Genomic DNA, 12,836 nt, shown 5'->3' with positions numbered 1-12,836 from the left:
GGAGACAGTACATCGTTGAAGGGGACCTAGTTAGCTGGAGTCACATTGTCTTTTTTTTTTTTTGCGTTTGAGCTAGAGGGCTTGGGAGGACACGTGAATCCCAATCTAGCTGCCCCCGCCGCCTGTACTCTGTATCCCATTCATCACTTGGTAGGTAGATCCAGACCCAAGCTGCCATTCGATCTCTACCAAAAAAGTCTCTTTAGTCTATCAGGCTGGACTGGTGTTTATTTTGCCATTTCTTACATTTGAGTGGCATTGGTCAAGTGCATTTCTCAACTATGTTGTGCTCTTTTCAGTTTTCATTGGCTTCACTTTGGAAACCTCCCTTGTCCCCTCACACTTTTTAATGTTGCTCCTCACCCACCTCTATTTGTTTCTGTTTCTTAAACGTATGGATTATGCTGGTGCTACTTCTAATCAGTGGTGGTTTCTCCATGAGGAAGCCGGAGTGTTGCTCCCCTGCCCGAGGTGAGCTGCGAGTGAAAAAATAAAATGGCAATTAAAATATTTAATTGCCATTATTTTTCTTTTTTTTGCCAATGTGTGTGCCGCAGTGTCCCCGAGCCAAGAGGCATGCGGGGCGTGTCCTCTGCTGCCAACTGGCAGCATGGAGAACTGGAACAGTGGCTGGCGGGATGCTCCATTTGGCGCATGTCAGTTTGGCCAGCTGTCGTTCAACGGTTAGGCTCACATACAAACTTTGAAGCTCTCCACCCCAAGCTGTCTTAGACAGCTGGGTGGAGAGCAAGCACAGGCCTCCAGGGCCTCAAGAGGCGTCCAGCCAACCTGGTCCATCCAATCCCCAAGCTTCTCTCATGCTGATTAATAGCATGAGAGCAGTGTCTGGATCGATTAGGGGCTGCTCAACAGCAGACTGCAGTCTCAGAACACCGAGGAGGATGCGCAGCAGTGGGTAAGTACCTTTCATTTAAATTTTATTTATTATAAATGTTAGTGTAGTTCTGTTTTGGGCTTTTGGAGGGAGGGATTGCTTTATTATGGGCTTTTGGAGGGAGGGGTGTTTTATTTTGGGCTTTTGGAGGGAGGGGTTGTTTTATAATGAGCTTTTGGAGGAAGGGGGTGTTTTATTTTGGTCTTTTGGAGGGAGGGGTTGTTTTATTATGGGATCGGGAAGGGGATTTAATTTGGGTTTTTGGAGGGAGGGGTTGTTGTATTGTAGTGCTTTGGAGGGAGAGGGACTTTTATCATGGGCTTTTGGAGGGAAGAGATGTTTTATTATAGGGTTTTGGAGGGAGGGGGAGTTTTATTTTGGTCTTTTGGAGGGAGGGGTTGTTTTATTATGGGATTGGGAAGGGGATTTAATTTGGGTTTTTGGAGGGAGGGGTTGTTGTATTGTAGGGCTTTGGAGGGAGAGGGACTTTTATCATGGGCTTTTGGAGGGAAGAGATGTTTTATTATAGGGTTTTGGAGGGAGGGGAGTTTTATTTTGGTCTTTTGGAGGGAGAGGTTGTTTTATCATGGGATTGGGAAGGGGGTTTGTTTTGGACTTTTGGAGGGAGGGATTGTTGTATTAAGGGCATTAACTTTGGTGACATGGGAATATTGATTCAATAAAAAAGTAGAGGGTCCCAGTGCTGAGCTCCATGGAAAAATTTGTAAAATACAATATAGCAGCCAAACAAAGATTAGGACATAAAGCCGTGCAAGTTCTCACGACCGCGCAGCGCCCTCTAAAAATAAACAACCAGTGTCTACAGACTTGAGAGGCCAAGGGCCAATGAGAGACGCGCTCGCTGCACTTTCGGATGAAATTCCTGCTAACTTCTGTCCCAGACCTGCTGTGCTTGCTCCTGGCGAACAGCTACTGCCAGGGAGTCCTGAAGAAATAAACAAATGCAGCTCCGAAAGTACTCAGATGTTCTGCCACTCGCAGGAGGGTGCTAAGAATTAGCGTGATTTGTTTAGAGGGTTTCCCGAGAACCGAATGAAGCCCTTCGGAAGCAACCACACCTTCAAGTCCAAACAACCGGCGGGAATGCTAAAAACAGCGAGTCAACCAACCAGGAAATAAACTTGACTGAATTGTTTCTTCAAAAACTTTTTTTCGCCCTTGATAACACAAGAATCACGTAGCTGTGATTTCCTGATGGAAATTCTAGTTGACCAGTTACTGAATCCACACGCAACCAGGGTTGCATCAAGGGATTTTCTCACCAACTGAAGGGAAGTCGGGTATATTTTTGCACCTCTCCCCTATTTTATGCGCACAAGTTGTAAACTTCTTACCTGACTTACAACCCACATATACCTGCAGAAAGTGGGTGGATTTATGTATAAATGAATTGACGGCTTGAAAGACGACAAAATGGTTCCATCATTTCATTGCGCGCTGCTGACATCTGCGTGTGTCCTGCCCACCATAAGGTTGAATAACGGTATAGCAAGCTGCACTTCTTAACCTTCCAAGGTCGATATTTTGTGTACGCATTTGTAAACCTCTTTATTCTCCCTTATTTGTTTGTTTTTATGCTGTCAAGTGTCATCATCAATCTAATTTTCAACGTGCTTTATATACAATTGCTTGCTGCTGTCAAGACAGTCAAACCACTACTATGGGTTCTAATTACAAAATTCAGGGTCGTCTTCAAATGTGCGTGGCCTTTTATGTTGAATTTATGACTATCAAAGGGCATCCTGAGCCACTGACTTTTGGGATAATTTAGGCTCTGACCGATTTGTCCATTGTCTTAAAAAACTCTCGTTGGAAATTACAGTGGCCATGTCTGAATTTAAATTGGGATCCCCAAGGAGGATTTTGTTTGGATGTCTGTTTCGGTCTGGTTGCTCAGGTATAAAACCATGCACCTGGTGAATTACAACCACAGATGTCATTTACATCGCAACAGATTATTGCATATTGTCTCAAATGTATTTTTTTTTTTAAATGATACAATCTTTCATTTCTGCTCTGTTAAGTAGACATTTCCTAACACGGGTGGCTCCACCCTACATGTCTATTTGGGAATAATATCCCACAATACAAAATCCCCGAATCAGCTGTTATTTTGTTCCAATGTAACTTCTGTAACTTTTTTCCAACTTTGACAGCTGAAAATTACCATTTGACATTCACTGTCTCTCTCTCCGACTACTATCTGATAGATTTTAAGCGGAAAAAAATACACGTTACTTTGTTACTCTTTGTGGTGCACTCATGTAGAACAAAACACACACACACATATTTGCATGAGAAATGTGTTAGATGGACATTCCTCTTTAAATTATTTTGTGGGATACACGCTTAGGAAGTGTGTGTTTGTCGTGTTGTTCAAGGTCATACAGACCTGCATCTCAAAATGATGCCACTGCTCAACAGGGACAGTTGTAATGACTGCAGGTCATTTAGGACGCACAGTATTTTAAGGTACATTGGCTGAGATATGGACCACACAGGCTGTGAAACATTGTGTGCAATCCACCACAAAACTGCCCATGATTCCAATAAAACACCAAGGCCAAGTTTGGGCCCTGAAATGTTTGCATCCCCTCCCTTTATGAGGTTCATCACTGAGAGAGCAGATCTATGTCTACAATGAAAAAGCTGATTTTTAAAACCTTAAATGTTGATCCATGTGTGCAGTTCATCAACAAAAGTTTCGTGCTACAGATTACAACCTGTTTTTTTGATATTTTACTTGAAGCAGTGCACATTTAATGAATGTGTATTGTCGCTCATATATAGACGTTTCCGCAGAAATCGATTTGTTTGTGATTTCTTAATGGATAGGTGGCACATGGAACATCACTTTTCTAAAACAAGAGTGGCCCTAATCCAGCTACCATGGAGCGCTCTTAGTGCTGAAATTGGTGGGTCTGTACTTTCGCTTACCTTACTGAAGAAGAAGAAATCCCTTTTGCTTTTTAGGTAGACGGACAGATTCCCATACTTGCAGTATTCAACAATGACCATTAGGGGGCCTGTGTATTGGAAAAGGAACATAGTTTAAGAGATGGTGATGAAATTCAGTTTATAAGTATGTCGCCATGGCCACTTCCGGCTTTTGGCAAATAATAATAGTTAACATAACAAAAGTCAGCTATCTCAAAGAGCTCAAACTTTTTTCTTGCCTGTGTAACAGCTATATCACCTGACTTGCACAGAGATGCCCTGAGGGCGAGCAGCTCTAAAAGAGACAGATTCCAGCAGTCTGAACAGAGAGACAAAAGGCAGGGCGGTATGTCAACAGAATTTTAGAGACAGTGAAAGTGACATGGCATGCTCTTAGAACCCCCGATATCATCGGAAGTGACATTACTGGACTTTTGACACCCAAGGACAGCAAGCAGTCCTTTTGTTACAATCTTAAAAAAAAAAAAAAAACAAGGCTGTGACTTAATAAACAGTGACTCATAACAGGAATATACAATCAAAACTAGCAAAAGGTAAAGATTTAAAACATCATATTCAACTTTTTTGAAAAAACATAAGGATGAATAACCGTCAACGGCACTCCAGAGGTGTTGGAAGCCCAAAATAGACATCTTTAAATGTTACTCATGGTACAGACGATCACATTTGGATCTTTGTGCCAGCATAATGTATTTCTGTACTGAGTTTTCAATTTTAACAAAACAACTTGGAAAAAGTTATACTAGACAAAATGTGAACCAGAAGGCTATTCATGTACTGGGTACATATACGAGTAACTCACCACAGCATTTCTGTTGCATGAATATGAACTACAGAATAATCAGAGATGCTTAGTATCTAAGTGCACGAGATGTACTGTAATCTGGAAGCCCCATCAGTACAGAGCTGCAGGTAAGGAAAGCCGAGTATCCAGAAAAAGATCTTCCAGAGTAAGAGGTATGTAGTCACAGGGAGTTTTCCATATGCAATTCTGGCACACCAAAAGTAAGGGACTTCCCGGAAAGTTCGCAAGGCCCTGCAGAAGAGTATGGTGGAGGGTTTTTGGGCAGATGGAAGTGTGTGGGAGTGAACCCAGCCTCTTGCAAAGAGGGACAAGTTGCAGCCACTTTCCGTACACATAGAGAGGCTTGCCTGGACATTGAAAAAATAGCTGGCGGTGGCACACCAGGCAGGGCAGAATATGCTGTGAAGCCGGTGAGAAGTGAAGCAACGGGACAGAGCACCAAAACAGAACAAAAACATACACGGAAGGAGGTTGCAGATATGGATGGTGTTCTGGTTTTGAAGTCTGTACTTAGGGCTGGGGTGGCTCCTCCATTAGGATGGAGGAGTGTTGCCTCCCCGGCAGCAGCAAAACCTTTAAAGGAAAACAATAATAAACTTTGTTATCATTTTCTTTTAAAGGGGCGGGGCCACGGGGATGACGAGCAGTGAGGGGGAGTGCACAGCACTTCCCCTCACTGGGTATGTATGTTTGTCCGGCTGTCTCAGGCTGGCCAAACACACATGCACAGTAGGCTCTCTCCAGCCCAGCAACACAGTTGCCGGACTGAAGAAAGCCTGCATAGGCTCCCAGTCTGCCTGGGGGCGCCCTGGCTGGGCACTTCCAGCCAATTCTGACGCGACTGGGTGCAGGGCAGGCTGGGAGCATGTGCCTGCAGCGAGGAGACGGAGGAGGGGAGTGGCGTGCAGCGATAAGGTATGTGTTTTTTTAAATTATATTTTATACTAATTCCCCCTGCCCCTCACCCGACCGACACCTTGCCCCTTCTGCTTGCCGCGAGCCGCTCCTGACTTAGGGGTCTGTTCCTCATTGTAAAAAGACAGAGGGAGGATGTGAAGGATCCAACCAGCGACGATGTAATGGTAATCTCTCACTGACAAGAGCACACTGTATTCAGTATTGTTCATTGCTTTATTTGAAGCATTTAAGTTATGCATGTGATATAACTATTAATGTTTACTCAGGTAGAAATTCCACTTGACCAGCTGCAAATGGTTTCCACTGGGTCCAGTTGCTGCATAAGGGTTTCTGATATTTGAATTACATATTCTAAACAAAACAAACAGGGAAATACTAGGTGACAACTGGACATCAATACCTACAGTATATACAGTAGGGCCCTGATTACAAGCTTAGGTGCTATTTATAGCACATGATAAATAACAATACCACAGCGTATGTTATTTATTGAGTTCGATAAATAACACATATTAAGACTTGGCGGGGAATAACATGGATTTTGGTGTTTAACGCACCAAAAACTGCATAATATATTAATCCTGTATGCTTTTCCTCTATTACATTTTGTCAGGTTTGACATGCCGAAATTTAACAAAGGTTGAGGTCTTTAACACATCCCATAATTATCAGGTGCATTAAATAGCTACCAACTTGTAATTCCAACTGTGCGTAAACAGAAATTTATGGATGAGTTGGAATATCACGACCAAGTCGTAATCAGGGCCTAAGTGTGGCTTACATCTGACATAGGTGTGACCTACCCTTGAATCTCAATGTGTTGGTCACACCTACCTCTTAAAAATACAAACTGTGACTCACATCGTAACAAAGGCAATTTATTTTTCGACAAACAAGTTATAGGGGGAGATGAAATAAACTCAAATTTCTTCCAGGGTAGAAGATTCAATGCTACCCCTCATTTATAACAACACAGCTTCTTGTGTCTACTTTCTTTGCTGTAAACAACAAAGTGGCTGCAAACAGCCGCCATGCTGCTGGCACTTACCTCCTTGCCTTGTGCAGGCACCAAGCAGATTCACAACATTGAGGTGGTGGCCAATGTGTATCAGGATTTTCAGCTCTGTCATCAAAGCCTTGTACTCGCTGGCCGTCGCTCCCTCTGTGAACAAAGAACATTGAGAGAGGCATGAGAGCTGGCAATTTCTAGTAGTAGGATCTCTGTCACCCCTTCTGGCCTCTTTTAGTAACACAAAGCAAACACTCACTTTGAAAACATCACCCAGGCCTTCTTTTTGAACCTGTATATGTGTATTTATGCAGCGCTACTCTGTCTACAGGGCAACTAAGCACTGTGCAATGTGGTGTTCAACAGAGAATTTGAGCATCATATGGGTGTGGTCGAGGCAAGAGAGGTGTGGGTGGGATATGGCAGAGGATGGAGAAAAATTAATATAAGGGTTAGGTGGGTAGCATGGCTGCAGAGAGAGAAGAGGGCAACGATATTCTCCTGCGTTGTGCCACATTATAGGTACCTTGACTATAATAGCTGAAAGGGCTTCAGTTACTGAATGGCCACAGAGCTTCCAATATTTCAGTATGTGCAAAAGAAGATAGTTTAGAAACAGGCCCTCCTACTTATAGCTGCACATGACCAACAGCTTAGCATAGGTGCTCCCCTCCAAAAAATGCTTGAGTAAGGATTTACAAAGCCCATATGTCTGTGTTTGCAACACATTCAAAGGCAGACATGTAGATTTTATTTCCTTGCAGTAGTACATTAAACTCAGATCTACTGGTTTTGCTAATGCTTGGTAGTTGTGGTAGTCAAGGAGGTGGTGGATATGCGTGGAGGGACTGGAGGTTGTGATACTGGTACTGGTGGCAGTGATATTGGTAGTATTAATTGGTAATCATGGTGGTCTTAGTGGTGGGAATGATGCTGGTAGTGAGGTATTGATAATATTTGTATTATGGTTCTGGTGTAACTGGTAGTGATGGTAATGTTTTCAGTGGTGTTGTACTGGTGGTGTTAGTAATGGTAGTAGTGGTACTGGTGATGGTGGTATTGTGATTGTACTCACAGAGATGGTATTGGTGGTGATATTTGTTTTGGTGATGGTGGTGTAGGTGGTGGTCAGGTACTGGTGGTGGTATGATATTGATTTTGGTGGCGGTTAGTATCAGTGACATTGACAGTGATAGTGTCAGTTTTCTTTTTGATAGCGATAATGGTGGTTTGGAGCTGGTGGTTTTGAGGCAGTTTTTGGGACGTTATTGATGGTGGTAGTGATATCGGTGGTGGCACTGGTATTGTTGTTAATGGTGATGCGACACAGGTGGTGGTGTGGCATTCATATTAATGCTGGAGGTAATGGTATTGGTAGTATTTGTATTGTGTTGGTGGTATAATAGTGGTGGCACTGGTGGCCATGATATCGGTAATTGTGGTGGTAATTGTGGTAGCGTATTCCATGTATAAATTAACGAATTTAAATTTATGAAAAAAAGTAAGATGGCCATGTATGTAAATTAGTCCTTTATGAATTGCAATACAGTGCAAGAACTTTGGAGGAGACAAACAGGCAATATCATGAGGTGAATGATCACTCCCCTTTCAGTGGAGCTAAAGTCATTTATTTAAGAAATAGGTAACAAAAAGTTAGGTAAACAGCAAAACCTGTATGTATCCAAACCAAATTGCACAGTCCAAATTGTAAGCACATGCATTTTCTGTCTCTTGACTGCTTTTTTGACGGATCCAACAAGTCAGACAAGTCCCAGATTATGGAAAGTGAGTGGTGGAGACACAGACAATTTTATGCATCGTCTCTATCCAAGCATTTGAACAAGAGAGTTTAAGTTTATTTATATTGCAGATCTCTTTTATTGAGCACTAAGGGCCCAATTCACAAAGGTAAACTTGGACTTTAGTCTAAGTTTACTACTTTTAGGTATTAACAAAGGTTAAGTTCCAAGTAGTAACTTTATGGGGGTGAAGTCTCCACACTCCACTCGGGACAGAGTCTCTGCACCCTGGGCAGAAGCTCTACCCCCGGGGCAGAGCACCACCATGGGGCACAGCCTACACATGATTGCGGAGACACTGTCTCGAGTGCGGAGACCCCGCCCCGAGTGTGGAGACCCCACCCGAGCGTGGTGGCTCCATTGTGGGCACAAACATTCCACCCTCATAAAGCTACTACTCCTCGTAACTTTAATGTAGTGGCAAGCACACAACCATTCATAAGTTCAATGTACTTTATTTGCCATGCTACAGAGCAAAGAGGACACACCCCTAAAATAAGCCGTCCTCCCTCAACTGCTTTCCAGCCTTCCTGCATAACATGCTAGACCTAGAATGCCATATAAGTCAAAACAAGCAAGCCCATGAACCCACAACACATCCCCCTCTGTTTTTTTTCTTTAAAAAAAATAAAGTTTGAACATAACAGAATAGAATAATAACAAAAACAGCAATAATACAGCAGAGTAATATAATAACAATACATTTCCTGTTTTTTATTCTTTTTTCGTCTTTTGTTTACTTATTACCATCAAGAATATAGTCTGCTAACCACTCAGGTGGTTTTCTTGTTCTACCGTGTTCATTCATACCCACATCAGATGATGTATCCATCTCTTGCCAAAGTGTGACTGTTTTCTCAGGTAACACTTTGGTAATCCCACTACGTTGTGGCATTACTTGCTCTGAATTTTGACCCTCAGAGCACACAGTGCCTTCGCTTGCGTCTGTTTGGGTACCCATTTCACAAAACTCATTTTCATCATCCAACCGCTCAAAAGATTTAGGGCCTGAATACTACTTTGGTGGTCAGACTGCCAGTCCGCAGCGGCGGAAGTCGGGAGAATGTCACCAAGCCGGTGGTATCCCAACTTCCGCATTACAACATTCCCGTGGGGTTGGCGGTGTGTCGGTGGCACAGTCAAGGCGGGGACATGGTTTGGCTCTAGGAGAGAGCCTGAAGTCAATGCCGGCTACACTGCTGCACCTCCAGCAAGTTGGGGGCACTGTTTCCATGCACCATGTTATGTATGGCAAACAGTGCGCACACAGACATTGCAAGCATGGGGGGAACAATATGGGCCTGGCCACAATCCACCCTCGGCCCCTCTTTTGTTCCCTTTACCTGCCTTTTCGCCAGCCTTTTCATGGCTGTGTCCCCACCATGAAAGGGTTGGCGAAAAGGCAGGTCATAATACACATCGCAGTGCCAATGTCGGCACCGCCACCATTGACTGCTGCTGTCCATATCGCCTTTGCCATGGTAGCTCAAATGTCAGTGGAGGTGGTGGTGGTCTTGTGGCGGTCTGACCAAACAGACTGTGATTGGGTGGTCAGACCACGAAGAGGCGGCGGTCAGACAGCCAAAGACGGTACAGCGGTCCCAAGACCACTGAAGCCGTAATCAGCCTCTTATTTTCTTTGCCCTCTTTATGATCCTTCCACTCTTTAATGTTGCTCAAAGCCACCTCTTTAAGATTCCAAACCCCGCCATTGCTTAACCAGACAGCATTGTGCAACACTTCCACCATGTCCCTAGGTTCATAGAATCTGCTGCTCCTCTTTGTTGTAAATCTAGGTTTCTTTATACAGACCCGGTCACCAACGTGAACAGATACAGGTTTGGTACTATTTTTAGCATCACATTAAATTTAGCTCTTCAAATGCTCCTTGGCCATGGCGTTTCTGACATCCTCTACTGACCATGGCTCCACACAAGTGCCAAATAACCAACCTGGGCTATACTTGGTTCTCGCATTTCTTCCCCTCATAATTAAGAAAGGGTACAACCCGGTGGTCTCATTTTTAGTGATATTGTAAGCCCATATTGCTTTCATCACTTGTATCTCCCAGTCTTTATTGGTTACACAAGCTGCCTGGATCACAACCTTAAGCACACGGTTGAACCTCTCAACCATTCAGTTGCCACTAGGATTATATAGCGAGGTATTTTTGAATCTTGTTCCCATTATCGCTTAGCACAGTGGAAGGAACCCCTTCTGAACTAAAAACGTGATCCATGAAAATAAAACTGCATTGGAATCAGCATTCTGTACAATTGTGATCCTGGGACACCTAGAGAACAAGTCCATAATCACGATAATGTACTTCTGCAGTGGACCCACTGGCCCCATTATATTAATAGCAATAGACTCCCAAAGATTCTTTGGCCCAAGGTTATCGCTCATAGGGGGCCTGAGATTCTGAAGAGACTTATCTGCTCAATAGCATTCCACGCATTCTCTGACCATATGCTTTATATCGGAATCAACACCTGGCCACCAAAAGAATTTCTTGACCACAGCTTTGGTACGATTTATGCCAAAATGGCCTTCATGGCATAGTGTCAAAATGTTATTATGAAGGCTATGAACAGGAACTATTCTTTCTCCCCTCGAAATGACTCCACTGTCAAAGGATAATTTCTCAAAATGGTCTGATAGCATCTGCTAAAATTCTTTTATTAGACCATGCTCCCACGATGAATTTACCTACTTTTTGTAGTATTGCATCACTCTTATATTCCTGCTCCCATTCCACTTTTCTCACTACAGGTAGACCGTTATCATGTGTAAGTGTGACATGAAATCCATTCCACTTTTCATCTTCACATGCCTCTAGTTGCATTGGCATTCTGGAAAGAAAATCCACCACCACATTTTCTTTCCCTGGCATGTACACAACTTTGTAGATGAAATCCTGCATATAAATGGAAATTCTGGCAATTCTAGCTGATGCATTGGTGGTACCCTCTGTTGTCAATAATTTCACCAAAGGCTTATGGTGACAACAAATGGTAATAGGCCTACCCCATACAAACGTTCTGAAATGCTCCAGTTCCCATGCACAAGCAAATGCCTTTTTTTCAATGGTACTTTATTTTTCTTCTGTAGCCGTTTATGACCTAGACGCAAATGCTATCACACCCTCCACACATTCTTCCTTTACCTGACTGAACATGACTCCCAGACCCTTGTTGCTTGCATCAGTTGTGACCATACAATCAGTATTAGGGTCAAAACTCAAAAGTCTGGTGGCCTCAGTTATACCTACGTTTATGGTTTCAAAGTTGTTTTCACACTGTTGTGATCACACACATTTTTTCTCGGATTTTAGAAATTGCCTGATGTAGAAACACTTCTTCGCAAACTTGGGAATAAATTTAGTACAATTATTGGCATGGCCTACAAATGACCAAAGATTGTCCTTGCTTTTTGGTGTGAGGGCATTTTAATAACCTGAACTAAAATAGGTGCAGACTTCACTCTAAATTCATCAATGACATGGCCTAGGTATCTTAAAATTTTCTCTGCAAACTTAAATTTAGAGAATTCCACATTCAGCCCCTTCGATTCAAGAATGAAAATTACTCTGTCCAGTTTTGAATCATGTACATGTCTTTTCCTACCAAAGACCAGAGTACCATTATGGAAAAACATTACATTCTGCTCCTTGCTGAAGAAACTGAACATTAACCTCTGGAAGATGGCAGCTGCTGACACCAGGTCAAATGGCATGCGCTGAAACTGGAAACAACCATCAGGGGTAATGAATGTTGTTTACTTCTGGGGCCCTAGTGTCAATGAAATCTGATAATACACAGAAGATATATGGATCGTAGAAAACCACTGCACATTTTTAAGCAAAGTCACCATTTCATTGATTTTAGGTAACGGAAGCCTTCGATGATAATATTATTGTTCAGATAGTGGACGTTGATGCATAATCTAATTTTACCATTACTTTGTCAAGCCACCACCAGTGGAGAAACCCACTCAGGTGACTTAATAGATTCAAATACACCGGACGACACCAATTTTTCTAACTCCTTTGAGACCTCCTCTCTTACTGCCATAGGCACATTTCTAACCTTATGGATTTTAGGGCACGCATCCTTTTTTAGGTGAATCTTGGGTTCAAATCCCACAAGATTACCTAAACCTTGTTTCAATACAGCAGGAAAGTTTTAAATATTTTATCCCCTCATTGTTGTACTCTGGTCTACAATCAAAAGTTGTTCTTTGCTATTGGGGTCTAATACGATATACAGATCTTTCTAATCACGACAACCCAGAACTGGCAGACTTTTTCTAGCTATGTACAATTTTCCATGTGGCACCCTGTGTTTGAATTTGAAAATTAGCCATCTGAACCCCAGTATGCCTATCTTCTCCCCGCCATAAACTTCAGGTTCAATATCAGATGGAATCAGA

The 12,836-nt window shown here is 42.8% G+C and overlaps 1 protein-coding gene across 1 annotated transcript in view; it reads right to left on the bottom strand.

Moving 5' to 3' along the window:
* Positions 1-12,836, bottom strand: part of FLT1 (fms related receptor tyrosine kinase 1) — a 310,221-nt gene that overhangs the window by 72,563 nt on the left and 224,822 nt on the right. Inside the window, exons 20-21 of the mRNA XM_069202204.1 lie at positions 6,646-6,759; positions 3,854-3,942 (exon numbers count right to left, since the gene is read on the bottom strand). Of these exons, the coding sequence (XP_069058305.1) occupies positions 3,854-3,942; positions 6,646-6,759 (203 nt within the window). The remainder of the gene's footprint in view (positions 1-3,853; positions 3,943-6,645; positions 6,760-12,836) is intronic.

This window comes from Pleurodeles waltl, chromosome 8 (genome assembly GCF_031143425.1).
Source record: "Pleurodeles waltl isolate 20211129_DDA chromosome 8, aPleWal1.hap1.20221129, whole genome shotgun sequence".
NCBI lineage: Eukaryota > Metazoa > Chordata > Amphibia > Caudata > Salamandridae > Pleurodeles > Pleurodeles waltl.
This window is presented reverse-complemented; position numbering and strand designations above follow the sequence as displayed.